This window comes from Plectropomus leopardus, chromosome 10 (assembly GCF_026936395.1).
Source record: "Plectropomus leopardus strain MGB_pleo_1.0 chromosome 10, ASM2693639v1, whole genome shotgun sequence".
Lineage (NCBI taxonomy): Eukaryota > Metazoa > Chordata > Actinopteri > Perciformes > Serranidae > Plectropomus > Plectropomus leopardus.
The window spans coordinates 35,279,843-35,306,670 of NC_142185.1; the positions used below are offsets into that span (position 1 = coordinate 35,279,843).

Consider the following 26,828-nt stretch of genomic DNA (forward strand, 5'->3'; position numbering starts at 1 on the left):
TTTCTAAAAATAAATCACACTAGTTGTAACTTTACTGAAGTTGCACAACTTTGTCAGTACGCGTAAAGTTACTTAGATCAATAGCAATAGGTTTAACCCTTTGATACCTGAGCACATTAGTTTGACTTCTCTCAAAAACACTGGAGGAAGTTACAAGTTACATGAAAATAACCTGAAATTTAGCACACAAAAAATAAAAAAAAAAAATGGTAAAATAAATAGCCTAACAATAAAAAGAAAAAAATCGATAATTATAAAATAAATAAAAATAAAAGAAAACAAAATAACTAAATTAATAATTATCCATACAGTTTTATGTACAATTTTCCCTATTTTGTTTTTATTATTATTAAAGTCTAATTATTTCCATCTCTTTTTAAAAACTAATTTACATGTCATTTTCTTGTCAGCTTTTCCTAATTTCTTACATTTTTTTGAGACATCTCTTGCCAAGTTGTCTTTTCTTTTTCAAATTTCAGTTTTAAATACTCATGAATGCAGTGCAAGAAAGCTGATGTTCCAGATTTCAAAGGGTTAAGCAAGTTTTTGAGAAGTTGTAATTTTTTTTTTTGTTTTTTTCAAAATGTTTTTGATGTTTGTTTGTTTTTTTTTAATCAAATTCCAAGCAACGTCTTAAAAATACGACAAAGTAATGGGTTATTTATAAGTCTGCAAGCGCTTTGCAGCCTCGTTGCATGCAGCCCACACAAACAGCACAGCAGTGAATACTACCAGGAGTGAGCTGCCACAGGAGGAAAAACAGCCCTCAAACACACACACATCTCCACAGCATGTTGCCCTTTCAGCCATGTTTTTAAAAGAAATCAAACCAACTCAAATACTTGTAAAAAGTGTTTAAATGCACAAAATAACTGATGTTCCAGGTGTCAAAGGGTTAAGCAAGGTTTTGTGAAATTGTAATTGTTTTACATTGTTACACTTGTGCAGGAAAGCTTTTATCGAGGTAATTTCAATCAACATAAAAAAAGATAAAGTAGTGGGTTATTTAGTCTGCAGGAGCTTTGCAGCCTTGTTGCATGCAGCCTACACAAACAGCGAATACTACCAGCAGAGAGTGGCCACCGCGGTTCACTGGCAGGAGGAAATTAACCCCTCAAACACACGTCTCCATAGCATGGCCCCGCCAGCAGGTCGGTCAGATAAACACGGAGCTCCAAACAGCCAGAAAAACAAAGAGGCAGCGGCGTCTCACCTTGCTCCTGATCTGTCCGGAGGTGGACACTTTCCGGATGAGTTTCTGGGGGCCTTCCTGCTCCGCTTCGCTGTCAGAGGACTCCTCCGCCGCCCCGGAGCCGGCGACAGCCCCCACCACATGGGCATGGATCCCCGCCGCGGACGCCGGCCCTTTCTCCGGCTCCTGTCGGGGGGAGAGACAGACCCAGTCGGGGTTAGCCTTCGGCCGCTCCGCCGCTCCCTTCCTCTCGTGGAGCGGCTGTGAAGCGGCTCTGCGCGCTGTCATCTCTCGGTGTCTCTGCGGTAAGAAGCGCGGTGTTTGCTGGAGTGTGTGTGGGCTGCTGGAGCATGTCGCGGCGCAGTGGGGATGGGCTCCGCGGCGCACATATATATGTAACCCCCCTCCCCAGTCCCTGCTCGGCTGATCGGTTATGGCTCCAGCCAGCACGGCCAGTCCACACTGAGGCTAAAGCCCGCCTCATCCACCCCGCTCACCGGCGGACATGTCCGACCGGGGCATGGCAGACCCTAGCGGCTGTTTTAGCACCAGCACTGCACCCGAGCCACAAAAAACAACCACACAACTACTCTCAGTTTTCCTGTCAAATCAACCTAAAAAAAAACTAAAAAAAAATGCACTTAAGACAATGATCATGAAATGATCCTCAAAAATGTGACCCTCTTTATACACTGTAAAATCTGACAAGTTGATTTTTCTTAAAAAAAAAAACCAAAAAAACACTGTAAACTTCAATAAATCTAGTGAGACTAATCAAACTGCTCACTTTTTCTTAAATCAGCATCAAGAAATTACTAACAATAAACATCAATAAAGAAAAAAACTGCACTTAGAGGAGTAATCCTGCACTCTCTTTATACACTGTAAAATCTGACAAGTTGATTTTACTTTTAAAAAATGGACTCTAAACTGATATCGCCCTAAAAAAAACCTAATGAGAGTAATCAAACTACTCTCATTTTTTTTCTTTAATCAACTTCAAGAACCCACTAAAAATATATCATTAAAAGCAACAAAAAAATAAAAGTTTAAAAGAAAATGACCTTAAGAAAGTGCTAGATAGAAAAAAATAGGCTTGTTTTATAGAATAACTCTAAATGTGTAATAAGTTGGTTTTATAAATGAAATTTTCTGGACATTAATGTCAAGTTTTTTTAAATAATATAGTTAGTTATATTTACTTAATTGTGAGAAGGTGTTGCACTTTAAATATGACAATTTCAATTAATCTTTTTAAGTGTTAGAAACTTCAGTTAAACAAGTTTACTGTGATGTATATCTGTATTCTGCTTGCTGAAAACTAGTCGTTTATATTTGTATTTTCTTAAACATGTAAATAAAACAGAACCTGAAGATCTCCTAATTTCAACGTTGTGCTGTAAAATCAGACAAGTTGATCTCACTTAAAATAACTCACAAACCGATTGCCTTGAAAAAGGAAATTAAATATAACTATTAATGTTAATTGATGTTTACTTTATGTCTGAACATAAATTAAGACTTATACTTCTACTGACCAACATTTTTCAAGGCAATAGGTCTTCTAGATTTTTTCAAAGTAAAATCAGCTTTTCACGTTTTACAGTGTGGCAAAATCCTCCAAGTGATGATGAAGTTAAGTCAGACGAACTTGATTTACTGAAGTTGCTAACACTTAGAAAGAACAAGATCATTCCACTCGTCAGTTTTAAGTTACAATAACTTCACAAAATTCAGTAAATATAGAAAAGAATTAGTAAACTTAACAACTAGATACAAAGTTAACATAAATTAAGTCTAAAAGTTACATTTACTTTTCTTTTTAAAGGCAGTCCTGTTCTAAGATTATCTGAAGTAAGATCAATGTGCCAGATTTTACAGCGTAATGTAGTTTATTTCCTATTATTCCATTTTGTTAATCCATTCAATAGTAATATAAACTTATATAGGAATTATCGTGTTAGCCTGCTAAATGTGAGATCATCTAGTGGTTTGGTTCCTTTCACCAATAATTAATAAATAAATAAAATCTAATTTCTAATACTGAGTGTGACTCCTGGTTTATGCAAGTCAGTGACTACAGTAACCCTTTGAAACCTGCGCAAACTGGCTTTATTTCTGTCAAAAACACGGGGAAAAGGCAATGAGCAAGGAAAGAAGAAATGACTCAAAAATGGACAAGAAATTATTAATTAGTAAAAAAGTACTAAAAAATATACTGAAAATTAGTTTTTAAAAAATTAAACACATAAATGAACAGATACATAAATAAATAAATAAATTAAATACACTAAAATGAAAAAGAAAAGAAAAAAATAATTAATTAAAAATTATTTTCTAAATCCATCTATTTCTTGTAGTTTCTTACCAGGTTGCTCATTTACTTTTTTTCCCATGTTTTTCTTTTTTTTTTGCAAAGGGTTCACAGCTTTGTGACAGGCGTGTGAAAGCAGAAAAAGAGAAGTGGTGTCGCTCCAGGTTTCAAAGGGTTAAAGTTAAGTTATTTCATACAGTGGGCAAAACCGGATCCCACGAGGAAGAACAGCAGGCAGAGCCGCCTGCAATATCTGAAACATTAAATCTGTCCTCGATCTGAAGAGGTCTCCGCACTCTCAGAGAATAAATCCAAAATCCCAGAAATGTATGAACACATTTTCAGTGTTTTCACTTTGTTTTTACCGAAATCAAAGAGAAATTAAGACCTTATAGAATAAAATGTGACGGGTTTTTTCAATCACGGCAGTAAAAAAAGATCAAAATCTATTAAAAACGGGTGAAGCGCCTCCGAAGTGTGAGAATAAAGATCTGTGTTACAATAAGAGGTCTGGTTGTTTTTCTTTCTTTGGAGAAACGGCTCCTCGTAGTAAAACGCACTGATTTAAAAAAAGAAAAAAGAAAAAGTCTCCAGTGTTACTAACCAGTTCCTCCCAGGCAGGGCTGCGGGTGTAATGGTAGACCTCCTCCATAGTCCCGGACCTCTCAGTCCGCTCCGGGGACGCAAAGAACCGAATCAGGGGGCGGTGGAGGGATTCACGACCTGCCTCGCCGCCTTTACGCCGCTCATATGCGCTCCGTGTGGATGAGGTTTAATTCTCCGCGTCGTCCCTCCACTTCCACCACACACACACACACACGCACCACCACACACACCCAGACACACACACACCAGCAGCGCCGCCGCCGCTCCTCTCTGCTCCCGCCTGCTCCTCTCCCTCCGCTGCGCTCCGCGGAGGGCCGAGCCTATCAGCGCTCCACGTGACAAATGTCAAACCCGCTTAGGCGCGCGCTGCGCTCGGCGCGGTTTGTCACAGCCCGGCGGGGATCACGCGCGCGCGCGCACACGACGCGAGTTTTTGATTTTGTGTGTGTGCTAAATGCACGTGCACGTGTGTGAGATGTACAAATATATGTGTGTGTGACGTCACTGATTTGGGCATTTCCTAATCCAGTTTATGATGTCATTAATTTTTCCCGGTTTTGTTTCTCTCCGTTCGTCATTTCAGTATGATCACTCGCCCTGAACTATTTATTTGAACTCAAAGGCCTAAAAATATGCTTAACGTTATTTTTGACAATTATTTTGAGTTTGTGAGATCATCTAGTGGTTTGGTTCCTTTCATCAATAATTAATAAATAAAAAAAATATGATTTCTAATACTGAGTGTGACTCCTGGTTTATGCAAGTCAGTGACTACACTAACCTACACTAATCGTTATTTTTTTTACAATTATTTTGAGTTTTTTATGTCATTGGAGGTTGTTTTTTTTTTTTTTTTGGTTGAGTAGACTAAATTACTTTTCAAACTTTCTCTAAAAAAAACACTGTCTATAAAGGTTATTTGATTATAATCACTTTTATGGACATACAAATGGATATATTACATTATATATTATATTACTCAGTGACAAATGACAAGTGTTTTTGAATTGAATTGAATTACAGTGAGGCGTGAAGCACAAACAGCAATACATTGAATTCTATTTTATTTCCATTTCTTTTTTTCATTCAGTCCTAAGGAAAATACGTTTATGATTAAATTGATGATGTGCTGTAAATTATATATAAAAAAAACATTATTTATTTATTTATTACTTTTTAACGAATCAGATTAATCAACATTATATTTGTGTTTTGGAATTTTATTACATTTCATGGGTGCAGAGTATTGGGAGACGGAGAGAAACAGATAGGCTATGGCAATAGAAAAAAATAAATGAAAATGAATGAAAATAAAATAAAATAAAAATAAGAGGTTTGGGGCTCAATCGTATGATGTGCTGTAATTTAATTAACCCTAAATTATTATCATTATTAGTAGTAGAAGTAGCAGCAGTAGTATTTATTTAAATATTTATTTATTTTTAATAACCATGGAAACAGTTTTGTTTTTAATTCAAAACAATATTATCGATGTTGTTACGTCGGAACCAAATAAAGTCACGTGGAACCACTCCGGAAGCCTTAGGCCCCGGACCAATGTGTCCCTCTTTTATTATCTTCCGCCTCCCTCAGTGTGAGCCGACAGGTGTTATGAAATGAGCAGCAGGCCGGCGTCAGGTCGGAGCTTCGCGGGAGGCGCGTGGACTTTATTTTTTTAACATGTTTTAGAGGAAAACAGTGACGTTTTAAATATGCACGCTCAGATCTTGTGTAGCGGCACCGCAGCGGCCGTCGCTGCCCGAAGAATGCGCCACATTTTGGGCTCCGTGGTGGGAAGAGACGGCCGGAGGTGGAGAGCTCGTGAGGTCAAACTCCTCAACACATCCTCAGGTAACACGAGCACAGGTGTTACCGCCACGGGACGCCAGTTTGAGCTGGTTTTAGGATAATATTTACTCACAAACGAGCTCATGTTGTCTGCGTTAGCCGTTAGCCGTTAGCCGTTATTAGCCTGAATGAAGCCAAAAGTTAGCTGCTTCACTTTTGGGCAGCTGCTTCCCGCCAGCTGCCCAAAATTCTGCCTTTTTAACCTGCAACTTTAAAGTTTTATTAGCATTTAACGTAAACGTGACTCAGCATTTCAGTAACGCCGGCTAACGTTTGTAGGTTAAAGGTTAAAGCCGAGTGAGAAGTGAAGTCATGCAGCCAGCTGGCTCCAGTTTGAGCTGTTTGGTGAATTTTAAGTGTTTTTCATTCTTCTTCTTCTTCTTCTTCTTTCTTGACAATTGTGACAAAAAACATTTTGCAGCGACCTCAACACTTTAAAATCCCACCTTTTTAATCTGCTTTGAAAGTTGATTCATCCACATTCATGTCTGTCTGCTGTTACTGATCTTGTTTTTATTTATTCTGTGTGTTTAATCAACTTTGTTTTTGTCTCTGTAAAGTGGCTTTGGGCATTGTGAAGCGCTCTATAAATAAAGTGTATTATTAATATTATACAGCTATTTTTGTCTCCAGGTGAATACACACTGAAGAAAACACATGCTAGTATATGTCAACTTTGAAATCTGGTGCAGTATTTAAACCTTTTAACTCTGAGTAAATTTGTTTTATTTCCTTCAGAAACATTTGAAAAGGCAGTTAGCAACTTGATAAAAAAAAAGTTATGCAAATTTCAAGAAATTAGATTTAGAAAATTGTTTTTAAAAAAAATAGGAAGAAAGATGTCCAGAAAAAAAAAGAAAAAAATCTAGGGGAAAAATGCATTTTTAAAATGGTGTTACAAAGTTATTATATTTTTTTATAATCATTTTATTTTTGCTTTTTTTAAAATTAAAAAAAAATCAGAATATTCTTAATTTAGTAAGTAAATTGGTTGATTTCTTGCAAAAACTTGGAAAGGAGGCACTTATAAACGTAACAAGAAAAAAATAGCAAAAAGGTTAAAAAAAATACTTAAAAAATAATTTTTAAAAAAGGCTAAAAAAAAAATAAAATAAATGATCTAAAAGAAAGGGTTGAAAATTGAAAAAAAAATCCCACTATTTTATTTTTAATGTAACATAAAAAAAGATAAATGTTAAGACCAGTGTTACTCAGGCTGCCATCATTGTTTGCTTAAGAAGCCGTTACAAGTTGGCAAACAGACAGTTTATCTGCAGGCCTTTTTCACATTTTCACAACAAACATGTCGGTTTTAAGTCCAACATTTAAGATGTCAAACTCATTTTAGTTTGTTAGTCTCATACAGTCCAGTTTGATCTCAGCTGGACCGGACCAGTTAAACCACTGCACCATAGCCTAAAATGTTTCCCTTTATTTCAGTGTTATGTCGTAAAGTTCAGCGACATACCAAACATATTCATCCATTTACAAACAGGTGACGAGCAGCCTGAGATATCTTTAGTAAAAAAAGTGCATTTATGTATTTTTTATTATTAACATTTTTTTCATGCTGTGTTTTGTCGTGTAGATGCTCTGTATAATTTCATACCTGTCAAACAAAGTGTGTAAACTTATTTAAATTAATAATAAGACTCTTGGTAAATAAAAGTGCATTTCAGACAAATATTTCTCATACTTTTATTTACAGGTGACACAGTGAAGATCGGAGAGATCTCGTACAAACTCAAAACACCCCAGAATCCAGAGCTCGTTCCCGTCAAACACAGTACGTCATTTTTATTCGTATATAATAAATCTCTGCAAGAAATTAGAGAAAAACAGCTTCAAAAGACAGAATAAAAGTTGCTAAAACATCATTTTTTTGTTGTTGTTTGCCAGTTTCAGATTCCCTCCCACAGACAGTGGCTCAGCACCTAAGATGGATTATGCAGAAAGACCTTTTGGGACAGGACGTGTTTCTCATTGGGCCCCCAGGACCCCTGAGACGGTCCATAGCGATGCAGTACCTGGTGAGTACACACAGACGGACGAGGACGTGGAGTCATGTGAGAACTTGTATGCACTGAAGTTTAAAAATTAAAAAAAAAAGTAACAAAACTATCACACACTTAATTGCATAATTGTATCAAGATTAAATGCGACAAATTGCCCCCAAAAATGTACAGTACTGTGGAGTTCTGGAAATGTAATTGGTATTTTAGATGTTTCACCAAACATACAAATTTCCTTAAATCAAATTTAAATTTTGGAGTGATTGTTCGGTGCTTTGAAATGTGTTATTGTTTTCGTACATGGCCCTTTTCTTTCATATTCTCTCCTATTTTTATGTGACTATTTTATATATTTTGTATTATTTTTATTATAAGTGCTGAATTTTTGACTTTTTGTTGATCAGGAGTTGACCAAGCGGGAAGTAGAGTACGTGGCTCTGTCCAGGGACACCACCGAGACTGACCTGAAACAGAGGAGGGAGATCCGCTCAGGGACGGCCTTCTACATCGACCAGGTAAATCGTCTCCGTGTCTTCAGTTTGTCTTTACAAATGTAGTAGTTATAATGTAGTTATACACTGACACTGTTACTGTGACCGGACACACGCGACACGGAAGAGGCACACGGGACAACAAATACGACGGAGAAAGATACATTTATTTATACATATATATATATATATATATATATATATATATATATATATATATATATATATATATATATATATATATATATATATATATAATTTATATTATTTATTCCTTTTCAATTTTTAAAAAATATTTTTGGGGAGTTTATTTTATTTTTGATTAATTAATTATTTTTTTAATTAAGAGGCTTTTTTTCTTTTGTATAATTTTTAAATTTTTGCATGTGTTTTCTTTTTAAGGTTTTTCTGCATTAGGTACTTTTAATACTTTAGTGAACTGATTTAGATAATACTCACTCACTTTTACTTAAGCAACATTTTCACTGCAGGACGTTGTTTTTTAAAAAAAATTTCTTCATTTCTTAAGTAAATTTGAGTTTGGGGGTGTTTTTTCTATAATTTCTTATGTGGATTTTTAATGAATATTTTTATTCATTTTCTTCTTAATTTTGAGGTTTTTTGGGGTGTGTTATTTTCCTTTTTAAGGTTTTTCTGCATTAGGTACTTTTAATACTTTAGTGAACTGATTTAGATAATACTCACTCACTTTTACTCAAGCAACATTTTCACTGCAGGACGTTGTTTTTTTAATTCATTTCTTAAGTAAATTTGAGTTAGTGTTTTTCTCTAATTTCTTATGTGGATTTTTTAATGAATATTTTTTTTTATATATATATATATATATTATAAGATTTTTATATATCTATTTTTTATATATAAATTTTTAGTTTTTTTGGGGTGTGTTATTTTCTTTTTTTAAGGTTTTTCTGCGTTGGGTACTGTTAATACGTAGTAGTTAATATGTTAAGTTAAATGTTCCAGATAATACTCACTCACTTTTACTTAAGTAACATTATCAATGCAGGACTTTTACTTGTAACAGAGTATTTTCACAGTGTATATTTCACAGTGAATATTAGTACTTTTCCTTCAGTAAAAGATCAGAATACTTCCATCGCTGCCTGCGCTGCCCGTCAGCCGTCGTCTCTGAGTGGTTTTATGATTTAATAAAGCGTAAAGAGGTCTATTTATTTTCCAGAGAGGATTAGGCGTTTAGGCCGTCACCCTGCTGATGTGGCACTTTTATTTGTCTGGAGCTGATTTTTCTGATAATTTAATCTGATTTGTGTTTGTGTGGCTCATAGTGTCAAAAAGAGACGCTTTTAGCTCAGAGTCGGTTTGAGTCACATCATCCGGGACGTTTTTGCAGGTCTGTGACGGATGATAAAAATGCTTGTAAAAGGCGTCTCAGCGTAACACGAGAAAACTGGTCTTAAAGGGCCGAGGGCTCCTCTCCACGCCGCTCTCCGATCGATCAAGCCTAATGCAAACGTACACCTCCCCACACACTGTTGACTTTGTAAGTCCGGTTACCATGGAGACCAGCAGATCCTCATTATCCAGGCTGGTTTCCCCGAGGAGAACCTTCTGTTCTCCATCCGTCTCCGTTCGTTTCTCAGGGGCACCAAAAAACAATTATCGAGGAAAAAAAAAAAAATTCACACACGAGCCCGATCATTAAACTCTGTCACCGGACTTCAAGGAGCCAGCAGTGACAGATGATGATAAGCTGAGATAATTAACATTCACTCAGTCATGTCATTATCCGCACAGCTAATTAGCACACGGCTTCATCGGTGTAAAAAATAAATCGGTTGCGTAACAGTTCAAACACAAACTCCATGGAAACAAGTTTTTTTTTACTCTCGGCACATTAATCCTTTTGACTTTCCTCACAAACTCTGTCTTCTGGAACAGGAATACTTTCGGCTAATTAGTGAATTTCTTATAATTACACTGAAGCTGCGAGCGTCACTTCGCTTTCTGCAGTAATTTCGTGGCGACTGAAGAAATAACGAATGTAAAGATATTTCAGTAAATGCAATGCGATACACTTTGCTGACTGAAAAATACACATCTGTACTGCATATACTTGTGTACACCCTGCACTCAGTGCTGGAATAAGTACATTTACTCAAGTACTGTACTGAGTATTTTCTTAATACTTTTACTCCACTGCATCTCTCAGAGAATATGTTGTACTTTTTTACTTCTCTATATTTATCTGACAGCTTTAGTTGCTTTACAAATTAATATTTTTGCATAAAAACATAAAAAGTGTTTATAAAATAGGATATTTTGTTGTAAACTAAATTACCAAACAGTTAATACAAGTACAGCTGAATCTGTTGATTGAGAGAAAATTAATCGCAGTCTATTTTGATTAATATGTCTTATAATATGTCTTAAAATGTCTTTTTCTATTTTTCTTTTTTTTTTATATAATTTTGATGTTTAAATTGTATTTGTTAATTTGTATTTATTTTTTAAATAATTTTGCGTTTTGGAGGGATATTTTTTTATAATTTAGAGGTGAGGGTTCCTTTTTTCTCTTTTTTATTAAATAATGTTTACTTTTTTTATTCCCTTTTTTCTAATAATGTAAACTTTAAGGTTTTTTTCTTCTTTTTTAAAATAATTTAAATCTTTTGTATGTGTTTTTTATTTCTTTTTAAAATAGTTTTGAGTTTGCAGCTGTGTTTTTCTATTTAAAAAATAATTTTAAGGTTTGGAGGGATTATAAAAACTTTTTTTTTTAATAAATTTGAGATTTGAGGTTTTTTTAAAAAATGATTTTTGTGTTATTTCTGTAATTTTTTCTCCTTTTTTTTTTACACAATTTTGAGTTTTTTGGGTGTGTTATTTTTCTTTTTTTTTAAAGGTATTTCTGCATTGGGTACTTTTAGTACTTTAAGTTTGATAATACTTATTTACATTTACTTAAGTATAATTTTCAGTGAAGGACTTTTACTTGTAACAGAGTATAGTATTCACAGTGTAATATTAGTATTCTTACTACAGTAAAAGATCTGAATACTTCTTCCATCGCTGCCTGCGCTGCCCCTCAGCCGTCGTCTCTGAGTGGTTTTATGATTTAATAAAGAGTAAAGAGGCCTGTTTATTTGAAGATGTAGCATTTTAGGCTGTCACCCTGCTGACGTGGCAGTTTTGTTGGCACGAGCTGATTTTTCTAATTTGATAATTTAATCTGATTTGATCGTCGTTTGGCTCACAGTGAAATTCCTTTTACTGTAATGAATGGCAGAGCTCCATACGGAGAAACCGCAGACACTGCAGTTTTACTGAGAGCTACACTTGAGATTAAAGATGCATTCACACTTTAATGTTCAATACTATTGCCAGTATTACCATTATTTATATTTTTACATAAAATAGTTACATCTCTTCTCTGTGATGAAAACTAAAGGAAAAGGACACACAGTTCATGAGACGGAAAGACAGAAAACTCCTTTTAATTTGATCAACACTGTCAAATAAAAAATTTATGTAAACCGTAACAATTTAGTATCCAGGCTGCTGAAAAATATTTTAATTAATATATGATTATAATAATAATTATTTTTATTGTTGTGTTTTATTTTTTAGTATTTCTATTATTATTATTATTATTATTATTATTATTATTATTATTATTATTATTATTATTTAGCACTTGTAAAGCTTTAGCACAAAGTGCTTTCCAGATAAAAAGGTTTACAGAATTAACTCTCAACTCAGACTGATCGAGGTGCACATGTAAAATAAAATAAAAAAGATCATAAACAAATAAGTAAAATATGGAAAAAAACAAGCACATTTACAGCAGCTTTTTAGTAAAAAGAAATAAAATGCAAATATAGGAGATGATTTCAGATTAGGCAGATAGAAAATCAAGAATCAGACTTCATAATTAAAGTTTTAGGGTGTGTTTGGTGTCGTTAGATAAACAGCCTCATAAACTTTGTGCATTTCAGGCATCATTGTGTTAAAAAATCACAGTTGCAGCCCTCAAAGTAACAGAAACGTGCGTTTGTTAGTTCAGATGATATCTTCGTTTGGTTAAGGAACAGTTCCAACTTTGCAAACAAACAGTTTGCCTGCAGGCCGTTTTCACAGACCACATTCAGAGCTGGAAATGCAGACTTTAATCTAAAACATTAGCGGGGCTTCGTTCACTCAAAGGAAGCTGCGACGGCGCGTCGGCGAGCCAACGTGCTCAGTGCCAGGAACGTGAAAGTGAAGCAGCGAAATGGAATCCAGCCATCGTCCATTAGATTATTTACGGCCGGGCTCCTGCGACTGTGACAAAACGTCTTCTGAGAAAAAGGCCAATGGCACAGCACACTGAATATTTTTCACACCAGCTGCATAAAAATCCTCCATCAGGAATTCAAAAACGTCTTCAAACAGCAGCGAGTTTAATGAAAAACCTTTAAAATTTAATTATTTTAACAAAATCTGATGCTGAGCTCTGAGAATCCATCACGGAGAAGCATTAGATCTAAAAATGATGCTTATTTAGGACTATTATCAGCTAACAATATATTAATTACACACACACATTAAAAGAAAAAGGCCAGGGGAAAAACTATTCAATAATCCTTATTACATATGTAAAATTATTTTACAAAATAATTTTAATTTTAAGCACTTTTTCCTGGTCATTTCTTGTTGTTGTTTATTTTCTTTTTTAAAAACAGAATTTCCAGATAAATTTCTTGTACTTTTACTAACTTCTTGCTAATTTTTAGTAATTTCTTCTTTAGTTGCTCATCGCCTTCTTCCGATGTCTTCATCGATTTATCAGCTACGTTATAATAATTACAGACACTGCTTACAAATGCTTATCTCGATTACATCTTGCATGGTTCGTGGGGTTAAAATGTTGTGGTGGCGGCCCACAGAAAAATAAACAAACAAACATCTTTGATATTAAGTACCAATATTTTTAGCACATATGGTTGTTGTCCGAATTATTCGTCGTGTGTCATACTACGTACAAACTCTCGTGTTGTTAGACGGAAACGTGAATGTCAAATGTGACAAACTAACTATATATATATAAGAAAAAGTCTTGTTAAAGAATTTTGGATTTTTTGTTATACTCTCAGCTGTAAAGCATAAAAACGTATGTGTGTTGGTGAAACAGATCAAGGAACATCTCGAATAGCATCTAGTGTTTAACCCTTTAACAGTCACACTAAGAAATACCTTTGCAAATAACTTTCTCCTAATCTAATGCACTGTAAAAAGTGCAAAAATAAGTGCATTTTAGAAATCTGAAAACAGTAATGTAATACAATAAACATATTAAAACAATTAATAAAAATAAAAAAGATGCAAATAAAAATTAATCTGCATAGAATTTATGGTTAGAAAAATGCCAGTGTTATATAATAAAAATCTGAAAACAAAATTAATGTAATAAGATAAATAAACAAAATAAATAGAAAAAATCAACATATAAAACAAAAAATCTGTTTAAAATGTATGGTAGTCAATTTAATATATTAAAAATATTAAAATTGAACACAATTACAGTATAATACAAATACTAAAATGCATTTTATAAAAACATCAGTTTAAAATTAAATCGGCTTTTGCCAAGTTTTTGGTGAAGGAATTTGATCGCAAAAATGTCTTCTGTGCGGTTACAGTGCCCGTTAGGGGGTTAAGTATTTAAGTATTTAAGGAAAAAAACATTTTTTTCTTTATTTCCGACATTAAATTGACATTTGCAGCTAACAGAGAGCAGAGATGCAGAGAACAGGTAGAAGCAGCAGAACGAACTCTACGAGCAGAAAAACAGAACAGCAGCTCAGGTGTCACACGCAGCTGTAACAGTCGAGGAAAGTTTGGAAAGGTGCGCCACTAAACAAACATTTGCATCAATATTGACTTTTGTGAGAGCGTGCGTAACAGCTTTACTCTGCAGACATTACAGCTGCCTTTATGGGACAGAGACAGCTGAGAGACGGCAGGAAATTCAAAAAGACACAGAGTCTTAGCGTCGTTCGCTGCAGCCGTGTTTTCCTCGCTTTGAAACATTTTGTAAATAATACCTAGAGGAGGACACGTTGTCACAGCAGCATATTTTACAGTTTGTACTCAACTGTCGTCATCAGTGGTGTTGTAGATAGATAGATAGATAGATAGATAGATAGATAGATAGATAGATAGATAGATAGATAGATAGATAGATAGATAGATAGGTACTTTATTGATCCCGAGGGAAATTTAAGTAACCAGCAGCATATTAAACATACAGAATAGAATATAGACCAATAAATATATAAGCAATATATACAGAGAAAAAGAGAGATGCAGAATATGCAAAAAACGCAAGATATAAAACAACAATAACAATAAAAACAGTGCAATACCAGTAAAAACAGTGCAACAGTGCAAACAGTGTTTATCTGTGTGAGGAGGAATTGAAGAGTTGTTAGGCCCGGGCATCCGCTACTTCTCTGCTCGTTATTTAGGTGGCCGAAACAGTCGGACTTCGCTTTAAAATGTTTTAATGTGAAGTGTAGTAACAAGGAAATAGCTTCAAAACAGTGCTACCAAATATATTAATTTTGTAAAATATTTTAAAATAATAATAATATTTAATATAATATTTAATAATAACTTTTTTCCTTTTTTTACCAAACACATTCCCCTAGCTTTTTTTTTTTTTTTTTTTTTTTTAAATCCTAAATCCTAAATGTTTTTGCAAGACACTGGGAAAAAAAAGGTAATCAACTTGGTAATAAACGTTCCACACATTTTAAAGAAAAAAGTAGATTTTGAAAATGTTTTTAAAAAGCTACAGAAAAAAGAAAAGACTAGGTTAAAAAAATTATCCTAATTACACATTTAAAATAATGTTACAAAATAATTATAATTTTGTCATTTTCTCATCAAAACATTTCAGATTTGTTTGCAGCCAGCAGAATGCAGAAATATAGCACTGAAAACTTGATTCACTGATGTTGCAAAAGCTTCACATTAATTATTAAGTAAATATAATTAGATTTTAAGTAAACTTAACAATTAGATATAAAGTAAACATAATGCAAGGCTAACAGAAATAACCTGTTGACTTACATATATAAAATGAGAGTACACTGTAAAATCTGACAAGTTGATTTTACTTTTAAAAAAATGTAGGGCACCAATTGCCTTGAAGAAATGTAACGATAACTGTTAGTCTTAATTTATGTTAACTTTTAAAACGTTTTCTTTTCTCATAAAACTTTTAATGAAACTAATTGGGTTTTTTTTTGGAGCTGACGATTAAGTAGCTAAAAAGTGAGCGATCTCCCTCTCAGAGCTGCACATGCTCAGTGCAGATCAGCCGCCGACCCCTTCAGCTCCCCGAAGATCGTCGTCTCCCACCTCCTCATCAACACGGAAACAGGTGTGCGCTGTTTCCATGGAAACGTCGCATAGATAGAAACGGCGTGTATCGGCGGTTCTAACAGGTGTGAAGGGATGGCTTATTTCTGGTCGTGAAGTCTCGTGGCGTCTAATGAAATGTGGGCAGGCTGAGTTGGCACGAGCATGAGTTTTTGTGTTTATAAAACTCTTTGGAGATGATTTTGTGTGTGTTTGTGTGTGTGTGTGTGTGTGTGTGTGTGTGTGTGTGTGTGTATTTGCCTGTGGGTGCTATTGCTGAGTGCATGTACATATTACAGTATCTGACACTTGTTTTGTGCGAGGGATTGAAGACGTGTGGGTGCAAATTAGCGAGCTGTTTTCTTTCAGAATAATTTGGTATCGTAGGAGGTGTGTGTGCGTTAACTAGAACATCCAAGTGCTCCTCGGGGCCCTGTGCTGATTTGGAGCCCTAAATTCAGACTCGACGTGTCGGTCCCTGTGCTTACTCCCTCCACTTCACTCTCCCTCTTTATTTTTTCTTCTTCTCCTCATTCAGTCCAAGCATCACTCCACCCTCCCACGTTCGTATGAAGGATGGAGTCACATGGATGTAATCACATGCTTGTTGTATTTTTGACATCTCCAGTCACCTCTCTCCAGTTAGCAGGCTCTTATGTAAGGCAGCGTGCTTCAAAGCCACGCTGCAAATAATAAGTGTAACCAGTATACAGGAAACCGGTGGTTAACCTCTGCAGCCTTTTCTTTTTAAAATAAACCAATTTGTTGCACTTTCTAGGTTACATGTCGGTCACATGTAACCAGTAAGAACACAAACAGTCCTATTTAACCCTTTGGAAACTGATCAAATTGGCTCAGGATCTTTCAAAAACATGGAAAAAAGGTAATGAGCAATGACAGAAAAAATGACCAAAAATTATCAAGAAATTAAAAAAAAAAAACACACAAAAAAAACTACAAGATAGTTACCTGAAAATTAGTTTAAAAAAATAAATACATGCAAAAAGGCAAAAAAACAAAACACAAGATAGTTACCTGAAAATTAGTTTTAGTTATATATAAGTTATGAAATAAATAAATAAATGACAAAAGGCAACTGACCTAGAAAAGTGCTTGAATTATAACAATGCTGTACCAGAGTTTTAAATATGTAATTATAAAAATACTTTTCTCCTTTTTTTTTCCATAGGAATTTCTCCATAAATTCCACAAATTGCCTGAAAATTAGTTAAAAAAAAGTAGCAAAAATATAAATAATTATGTAAGATAATTGTAAATACGCAATTATGATAACTATATCTAAAGTTTTTCCCTAGCTTTTCTAAAAATAATTTTCTAAACCTACGAATTTATTGCAATTTGTGGAGCATTTTCACCAAGTTCCCTATTGCCTTTTTCCCACCTTGTTGAATGACATTTCAACACTTACTCAGAGTTCAGAATTTTAAATACTTGAATCGAATCTGATGTCGATCTAGGTTTCAAAGGGTTAAGGTCAAAGGCTGTGTGCAAACCTTCAGCTACTGCGCGTTAAAACCATGCAACCCAAAGCAAAAAACGTATGAAAAACCATTCTTTGATAATAGTTATTACTTCAAGTGCAAGAAGTGGAGCAGCGTGAGCCCGCAGAGAGAAACGGTGTCACTGGCACAGTTAATGCTGAATTCACACAAAAACGTTCATGTGGAGGTTAAAACGGAAACAGTTTGCTGTAAAAATAGCACCAATAACCGTATTTGGGCCGTTCAAGTAGAACAGAACAATTCTTCAGCATCAGAGATGAACGACTGCAGCAGACGCAGAACGAACGGCAGCGTTGTGTTTTCATGTAACTGTAGTGTTTCTGCACAGAGAGCTGCAAGCAGCACAGAATATCCCACTGAAGAGACCAGGCGATCAGTCAATTCATTGATTAGTCGATCTACAAAATATTAACGCTTTGACACCTGGGCTTTGGCTAAATTTATTTCAAAAACATGTGAAGATGCAAGGAGAAATAATGAAACTGTACAGAAAATTAAAATCACTTTACAAATTCTCAAAAAACAAAACAACAAAAGAAAAGAGACAAAAAAAATTTAAAAATTCTGGAAAATAATTTTAAATATTATTATGATGTTGGAAATATAGTTTTCAATCTTTTTTCCTTTTTTTTTCAAATTGCCATTTTACACAGACAGGAAGGGTGCTGTTTTCAAAAATTACACTCCAAAGTAGCTCAGTTGGTAAAGTGGGCTCCCCATGTACAGAGGCTACATTGTTGCTGCAGTAGCCACGGGTTCGATTCCTTTGCTGCATGTTGTTGCCTCTCTCTCCCACTTTCAGGCAAAAAGCCCCAAAAACAATCTTAAGAAAAGTTTGAAAAGTTTGCGTTTTAAGGCCCCCAGAACGCTGTTGTCGTGTGAACAAAAAGGCCAAACCACAACAAACTTTAAACGTTTCATGCAAGAATCGCGGCTGTGTTTACGGCCCTTAATGAGGTGCACAAGCACACTCAGAGCATGCATCATCTGCTGAAAATTAAACATCGCACACAACACAAAGAGACAGCTGAAAAGTGCTGGTGTTACCGTAGACCTCTTCACGTGCATATTTTAAATATTGTATTTATTCATCTCTCTGTATTTTTACTGCTAAATGTTTGCTCAGAGCCTCTCAGTACGCGGTGGGATGTTTTTGCACAGTCGGTGTCAGGCCGAGAACAAGGCCCGTCTGTGCCCCCCCGTCTCCCTCGCCGTCCTGCGTCACTTACATTTTTAACAATTATCTGATTATAGCGTTGGTGCCGAAAATGGATCAAGAGTTAAATATAGAGCATCTGGTCCTCACTATAGTTTTACGGCTCTGCTTCCCACACAACCTGCCACGTATTTACATGTTTAACCTAATTATATGGCCACTTGCTCTGCGGTGCACCCAGACAGCTAAAGTTTCCTGCCTCTTGACGTCAGACGCGCTTTTTGATTTCTGCAGAAACACACACACACAAACGCTGTTGAAACTAAACTAAGTCGACCAAGTCAGTTTTTTCATCCCACCGTTGGCAGTAGAAAATAGGCCTTCCTAAAACAGCTGAGACTGTTTTGGAGTTTGGTTTGGAGAAGTTTGGAGGATGTTCTGAACACAATAAGCTGAGGACATCCTGAGGAAAGGCTTTACAGCGAGCTCATTTTGTAATTAGAGCACTGATGCACGGACACATTGCTCTTTGTGTGGATGCTTTTGGCACTGTCGGCATTTACACGAGGTCAGAGGTCGTGCTGGACAATGGAGCAGCAAATCTGACCCGAGGTTAAACCGGTTGAGCCTCAAAATGACCCTTTTCCTGATCCCAACATCTCTAATGATTTCTGCAGTATCGATTGAGTTTACTGACCCGTCTCGTTTTCTCGTGTTTGTCCCCAGTGTGCTGTCAGGGCGGCGACACAGGGTCGAGTCCTGGTCCTGGAGGGGCTGGAGAAGGCAGAGAGAAATGTCCTGCCTGTCCTCAACAACCTGCTGGAGAACAGGGAGATGCAGCTGGAGGACGGACGCTTCCTCATGTCATCTGAGCGTTACGACAAGCTGCTGCAGGTCAGAGCTGCACACACGCACATACACACACACACACACACACACACACACACACACACACACACACGCACATACACACACACACACACACACACACACACACACCCCTGCAGGTCAAACACACGTGAGGGTTTGAGGGTCTGTGACAGGAAGTGTCAACCTGCTTTGCTTTGGGGGGACACTTGTGCAAAATGACAGGAGGCCAGGGGCCCCATATATGGTTATAGATATTAGGACATTTCAAGGATTTTAAAACACTTCTAAGATTTTAGGACATTTCAAGGACTTAAGGATGCTTCTAGGATTATAGGACATTTTTAGGATTTTAGCACATTTCCACAACTTTAGGGCATTTTAGAGCAAACCAGCTTCATTTAATTTGACTAAGATCTGCATTTAGTTTGTAACACGATTGAACAGTTATATTCAGTAACAACAACAATAATGATAACAGCACTTTCTCAGAGAGCACAAATAAAAGTCTAAATGTTCCCGCTTCAGAGAGACGTGCAGATGCAGATTAGAAGTTTCTTCTCCTGCAGCTGCTGGGAGCTTCTGCTAAAGACGCCTGATTCATCTGGACACTTATAGAGGACATTAACCGATTACTGCACAAGCAAAGACATGAACCTGCAGCAGACAGTGTAGGACACCTGCTGAGACACCTGTCGAACAATGACAGCAGAGTGGACATTCGGAGACACGAGCAGAGATTCCATTATCAGGCCGATAATTATCGTGATTTTTTTTCCAATAAACAAGTTCTATTGTGATGCTGTTTTTTGCACTCTGGCACCTTATATTTACTAAAAGTACCAAAACAATTCCCAGTGTGGATCATTTTATTTTTATTGTGGATTATAAAATGTTTGGGGGGCCACCTGGCACCCTCTTGGGGACTATGTTTACCCCGCGGGCCGTAAGTTGAGGGTCACTGGTCTATAAAGTGTTGGAAATGAAAAATGATGATAGATCTTTAACACTCTGCTGGAGTTGGCCGGTAAACCTCAGTGTTTATTTAAGAAAATAATATCTTTTTCTTATCATGGCTGTAGTTTATGGAGCTGTATGTATCTGTGTCTTCACACTTGAGCAGTACATTTTCACGCTACTCCTACAGTACTCCTCATGCGTTTAAAAACGCCATCGCCATAAATACAGGGTGACATTTAGAGACTGTACGTGTTACATGAAGCTGTGTACCTGCAACACTCTGTCTGCATAAAACTGCATTTAAGATGAAATGTGTAAAATGACCGATATTTGCTCAGTTACAGGCGGTAAAAAAGGATTTTTGTACCTTGACTGTTTGCAGGAGCACACCAAAGAGGAGCTGGACAGCTGGAAGATTGTCCGTGTCAGTGAGGACTTTCGGGTCATCGCTCTCGGCCTTCCTGTCCCCAAGTACAAGGGCAACCCGTTGGATCCTCCTCTCCGCTCTCGCTTCCAGGCCAGAGACATCTACTACCTCCCGTTTAAGGTCAGTCGGGGAGTTAAGTTAGTTCCTCGGCGATACTGTTTTAATTACCCTGAATAATAAAGAATAATACACACTGAGAACAAACTTTTAAACATTTAAACATCTGATTCCAGGTGGAAGCACAATGTGCTGCACAAAACCAAGCCAGCACCCGAATACAAGAGTGAATCAAATCCATCAAAAGTAACAAAACTCATAAGATAATAAATTAGACAAAGATTAAACCAAAAAAAATACAAAGATGTGAGTCAGAAATGTTGAAAAGGAGTTAAAATTAAATAAAATAACAATGATAAAAGTAGACCATTAAGACAGAAACACATAACAATTAAAGTAGTTTCAGACTGAGCTGCAACCCTTAATATTCTTATTTCTGATTGACCCGACCCCTCTCTCGTCCTTGCTTTTTATTGGTCTTTTTTCAACATTTTGTTTCAAAAAGTCCATGAAGCTCTCCTAAAATATTTTCAAAAACTGACAGCTCTCCTTGTGTAATATATACTAGTTTTTCCAAAGCAGCACATGATGATAAATCCTTAACATTTTGCTTTACACTTGGTTTGTTCACGTCTGTCCATCCTAAAGCTGCTGTTCTTTTAGCTCGTAAGAGACGATCACTCTTAATTAAATCACCCAGATAAATACCCAAGATGCACAACTTTGGGATTTTCAGTTTTGTTATTTGGCTAAAGGTGTCAGGGACCTCCCTCCAAAAACGTACATGCACAAACCTTAAATGTACTTACATGTACATATTACACGCAACGTTCATCTTTTTATTATTTATACTGGGTTTTTTTTCAGGACCAGTTGGAGCTGTTGTACACAGTAGGCCCAAACATCGCAGCAGAAAGGTAAATTTAACATTTCGACCTAGTTAAATGGCTTGTTTGACTTGTGCGTTCTCTTCGGTGGTTTTTGTAGTCTCTGTAGTTTTTCACACTCTCTGCGTCCTGTGTGTCAGGGTGTCCCAGCTCCTGTCTTTAGCCACGACGCTGTGCTCCCAGGAATCAGCCAACCTCGGCCTTCCTGACTTCCCCGTGGACAACCTGCCTCCTGCCCTCAGCGTGCTGGTGAGTCTTCGTCTTACTGTCCCCGAGAGAGACAGAGAAAATGAAAGGCCAGGACAAAAAAGAAAAAAATATGTGTCTCTAGGTTCATGGATGTTGGTGCCTAATGCAGGGACACTTTGGGGCCACTTTTACAAAATGACAGGAGGCCAGGGGCCGGTCACTGCAGCACCGTACATGCAACTTGACTATTTTAGACTATTTTTAGGATTTTAGGAGGTCTGTAGGAGATTTTTAGGATCATGGGATGTTTACAACATTTCAGGACATTTCTAGGATTTCAGGCTGTTTCTAGGATATTCAGACATTTTTAGGATCTTTGGATGTTTTTAAAATTGTTGGATATTTCTAGGACTTTGGGACGCTTTTAGGATTTTTATTATGTTTCTCTGATTTTTCCTTGATTTGTCAGATTTTAAGGTGTTTCTTGGATTTTAGGACATTCCTATGATACTGGATAATTTCTATGATTTTAGGACATTGCTAGGACTTTGAAATTTTTAGGATTTTGGGATGTTTCTCAGATTTTAGGACATTTCCAGGATTTTGTGAAGTTTCTACAATTTTAGAAAATATCTAGGGTTTCAGGGTATTCCAAGGATTTTTGGTCATTTTTAGGATTTTAGGACATCTCTAAAATTTTTGGACATTTCTAAGACTTTAGCGCATTTTTTAATATTTAAGCTCTATTTTGATGCTTTTTTTATGCACTCTGGCATCTTATGTACATTAAAAGTACAAAATAATTCCCAGTGTGAATAACTTCATTTTTATTGTGAATCAGAAAATGGTTGGGGGGCCACCTGGCACCCTATTGGGGACCCGCTCAGGCCTTCAGGCTGTGGATCGAGTATCACTGGTCTCTGATGCTTGTCTTTTCTGTGTTGTTGCAGAATGCTTTCCCCATGCTGTCCTCCCAGCAGCTCGTCCAGAGACTCTACCCCTACAACAGCATCATGGGAAAGGATGGACGCAGAGCCGTGGAGGGCGTGCTCAGCGTAAGTCGACATGTGACCCACCGAATGTGTCTGTCATCTGTCCGTTAAGTGCATGCTCTGTTTCGTCTGAAGATAATATCAGATACACTATTCAAAGCTAATAATTTGACCTACACGTGTTTAACAGAGGTTTGAGCTTTTGGATGGTCGTCGTCAGCCAGCACCCAGCGCCATTTTGAGTGTGTCCAGGGCGAAGGATGTTGAGGGCCATGCAGACGTCACATTAAATGTTGCGAATAAGGACATCACCTTTCAGGTACTGCTTCACTCACTATAAACAGTTTAAAAGAAAAGCCCCAATCTGGTAGCAGACCATGTGGACTGAACTTCAAAACCTGTTCGGTGCTTTGTTCTGATCGTGGATTAAGGACCTAAAACTCTGCTGTTTACGGTGTTTTTTCTGCGCTGGTGCGCCCTGTAACTCAGTGGATAGAGCGGATGCCCCACGTACGGAGGCTGTTTCAAGTCCGACTTTGGCCCTTTGCTGCGCGTCCTCCCCTTTCTCTCTCTTCCCCTTTCACACTTAGTCTGTCGTATTCATTAAAGCCCCCCAAAAAAAACCAACTAAAATAACAAACGCTGTCTACAACCCAGATTTGGGTCAAATAATAAAACTGAATTGAATTTAATTGAAACTGAAAACGGGTGTTTCCTTTGTGATTGATGATCTAAATAATCTGACTGTCCCCTTTTGTGTGTCTTTCAGCCGTCATTAAATTCTGAACTATAAAACATGTTTCTGGCAAAAAAAAGTGAGTCACAGAGACGTTCTTTGTCCCACGACAGACGCTCTGTGTCAGTCCCGTCTTATCTGTGACTGAAGCTGTGAAGGGAACGTCTTTATCGGCCTTTAATTCTGCGTCTTGGATAAAAACAGTGTTTGTGAATGAGTCACCGTGTGCGGTTTGGGAGGACAGAGATATTCGGGACTGCTCAGAATAGTGGTGCTGATCATCCAGCCAAACAAATGAAGTCACTCTTATTAACTGTTTGAAGTTTTATAAAAGCGCGGCAGTTATTCTCTTATGCAGAGCGGTGTATCTCGTGGGTTGTTTGATTACACTTTGTTTTGGGAAAGTGCAGTTTATTTTGTTCCCAGCTGTGCGTCACTGACGCTGACATGTCTGTGAATCATTATTTAACCCTTTATAACCAGAAGTCACATCAACTGATGCGATTTCTTTTAAAAACGTGGGAAAAAAGTCAATGAGCAACTTGGTTAATAGATGTTTTACAAATTACAAGAAATTAGTAAATTAAAAAACTTTGCTCCACTGGGGAGGGGAAAAGTCAGAGGAAAAAAAGGAATAAAATAAGGGAAAAAATTAATTTAAAATTTTTATAATAACTTATTTAAAATTATCTTTCATTCAGACTTTTTCCAGTTAATGTTTTTCAACTTTTTTCTATTTTTTCCCCTAATTTTGAGGTCATTTCTTCTTTTGTTGCTTGTTATCTTCTTCCTATGTTTTTGAAAGAAAACCTTTCACAAGTATTTCAGCCTTTGAACCCACAGCAAATCGGTGTAATTCCTTTCAAAAACATGGGGGAAAAAATCAATGAACAACTCATAAGAAATGTTTCACAAATTACAAGAAATTTGTAGATTTAGGAAAACATTTTTTTTAAAGCTAGGGAAAAAGTAAAAACAAAAAAAGCTTGGGAAAAAGTTTTTTTTATCATTTTTGTAATTACCTATTTAAAATTATGTTACAAAATTAGAATATTTTTTCCAGGTCATGTCTGTGGTGTTTTTTCAAAGTTTTTTTGGTAATTTTTTTTTACTTTTTACTAATTTCTTGCTTATTTTTGGGGTCATTTCTTCTTTTGCTGCTCATTGTCTTCTTCCCATGTTTGTGAAAGAAATCAAGCCAAATCGCTCAGGTTTCAAAGGGTTAAAGGAGAGTGAATTTGCTCTTTCTTGTCTCCATGAAACTTCAGGTTCCTGCAGGCCTCAAAGAGCTGCGTCCTCCCAACAGCAGCTCCACATTCATCAGCACGCCGAGCCACTCGCAGCTCATGGCTGAGATGATGCAGTCGCACATGGTGAAGGACATTTGTTTCATCGGAGCAAAGGTAGCTGAGACATAATATATACAACATACACACAATATACAGAATACATGGATGTGATCTCTGGACTTAATCACAAAATATTTTTAAAAATTTTTCAGGGTTGTGGCAAGTCAGTGATTGCACGAGAGTTCGCTGAGATGTTGGGTTACAGCATCGAGCCGGTGATGCTCTACCAGGTAAACCTAAAAAAATTCACTCGTTTGATTGTGTGCCACCAACGACAGCCGTGATTTTGGGTCGTCCGCTCATCCATCCATCCCATTCTTCCCGTCCCATAAAAAAAATTGAGATTCAAAAAGGATGAGGAAATTAAAAGAAAAATCATCAAAAGATCTGTTGCTGACGCTCGGGCTGACGGGAGTGTTTTTAAGAGAGTGTACGAATGAAATAAAATAAATACATAGAAAAAAGATGAAATGGTGAAATGGTGGGCAGGACCTGGCTGGCTGTGAAGGGAATCTTTAAATTTGGCACAAATTATGAAATAGCAAAGAAAAAAAATGTTATCCTTATTTTACATAGTTAATAATTATATATATTAGTAAACAATATTTTTTTAAATGTGCATTATGCTTCAGTGTCACACCAGTATGTAAAATATGTATAATATGCTAAATATGTAAAGCATGACAAAATATAGAATTACAAAAATATACAAAAATGTCCCTTATGCGACATTACAATGGACAAATTTGTATGCAAAGGTTTAGAATTATTAAAATATATGTGTGATATGCTACAGCGTACAACACAATAAATACATGGTAGAAATAAGAATAAGAAATATGCACATATCAGGAGTGTTGTTGTCAAGAACTAATTAGGATACTGAAGAATATCGTACAGTGGAAAAATTGCACGAAGAATTGTTGTAATTATTGCACAAGTTTCCAGCTGGATACGTTATCAGTTGGTTTAAGACGCACTAAATTATCCAAATTAAATTCTTTGTGCATATATGTGACAAAAGTAAAGCCAGTGAAGGTACAGTATGATAGGATGGAGTAAGTTTATGCAGGATGAAGACAGTAGTTTGGCTGAAAGACCCACATCTGGCGTCCATTACCTCAGCCCCCCTCCACCCGTCAGGCCAGAAACTGACACTGACTGCTACTGTGTGTGTGTGTGTGTGTGTGTGTGTGTGTGTGTGTGTGTGTGTGTGTGTGTGTGTGTGTGTGTGTGTGTGTGTGTGTGTGTGTGTGTGTGTGTGTGAGATTCTGTGGAATATAGTCATCATTCGGGTGATGATTGTGCAGGAAACATGCGTGCTAGAGACTTATGTATTAATGCATCATGCTGCAGCTATTTTTAGCTGGCCGGGGTCAGGGGTCACTTGTGCTGCGGGAATAGTGGAATCCTTCGCCGGGTGCTTCATCTTGCCAGCTCTGAAAATCCCATTTTTGGAGAACAAAGTGGCTAAAGTGGACTATAAATATATCGTGGTGGTATTTTTCACTTGGTAACTGAACACAGGGACGAGAGGAGAAGCAGAATACATTAATAACATATTTTACACACAGCAGTACACAAATATTTCTGGGGAAATAAAGATGAAGGCAGGGAGGAATCGCTGCGTTTCTCCACAGAAGTGCACACAGATGTACAGCACGGGTGAACTTTCAGTCAAAACCTAAACATCTGCAAATCCACAGCTCCTGATGAAAGTTTGCCCGTGTTTTATGGGGAGCAGCTTCACAAGCGTAAAAGGAGAAGGTGGATAAGCGCTTATCATTAAAGGTGATTCGGTTAATTGCTTTGACACCTCCAGAGGGCACATGAGAA

The 26,828-nt window shown here is 36.7% G+C and overlaps 2 protein-coding genes across 9 annotated transcripts in view; one reads left to right on the top strand and one right to left on the bottom strand.

Annotated features, from left to right (window-relative positions):
* dgkh (diacylglycerol kinase, eta) overlaps nucleotides 1-4,427 on the bottom strand; it is an 85,474-nt gene extending 81,047 nt beyond the window's left edge. For 2 of the 8 annotated variants that reach the window (XM_088083735.1, XM_088083733.1), the window contains exon 1: nucleotides 1,214-1,789. In XM_088083735.1, coding sequence (XP_087939861.1) covers nucleotides 1,214-1,480 — 267 coding nt within the window. In that variant the 5' untranslated portion in view covers nucleotides 1,481-1,789. Of the gene's footprint in view, nucleotides 1-1,213; nucleotides 1,791-4,110 lie in introns of those variants that run through there. The other 6 variants (XM_088083737.1, XM_042494573.2, XM_088083734.1 and 3 more) reach the window with 5 other exon arrangements.
* Nucleotides 4,428-5,647: 1,220 nt separating this feature from the next.
* Nucleotides 5,648-26,828, top strand: part of vwa8 (von Willebrand factor A domain containing 8) — a 96,605-nt gene continuing 75,424 nt past the window's right edge. The window contains exons 1-12 of the mRNA XM_088083742.1: nucleotides 5,648-5,963; nucleotides 7,669-7,746; nucleotides 7,860-7,990; nucleotides 8,377-8,487; nucleotides 19,255-19,422; nucleotides 20,738-20,902; nucleotides 21,707-21,756; nucleotides 21,867-21,975; nucleotides 22,866-22,970; nucleotides 23,098-23,226; nucleotides 24,912-25,046; nucleotides 25,145-25,222. Coding sequence (XP_087939868.1) covers nucleotides 5,825-5,963; nucleotides 7,669-7,746; nucleotides 7,860-7,990; nucleotides 8,377-8,487; nucleotides 19,255-19,422; nucleotides 20,738-20,902; nucleotides 21,707-21,756; nucleotides 21,867-21,975; nucleotides 22,866-22,970; nucleotides 23,098-23,226; nucleotides 24,912-25,046; nucleotides 25,145-25,222 — 1,398 coding nt within the window. The 5' untranslated portion in view covers nucleotides 5,648-5,824. The remainder of the gene's footprint in view (nucleotides 5,964-7,668; nucleotides 7,747-7,859; nucleotides 7,991-8,376; nucleotides 8,488-19,254; nucleotides 19,423-20,737; nucleotides 20,903-21,706; nucleotides 21,757-21,866; nucleotides 21,976-22,865; nucleotides 22,971-23,097; nucleotides 23,227-24,911; nucleotides 25,047-25,144; nucleotides 25,223-26,828) is intronic.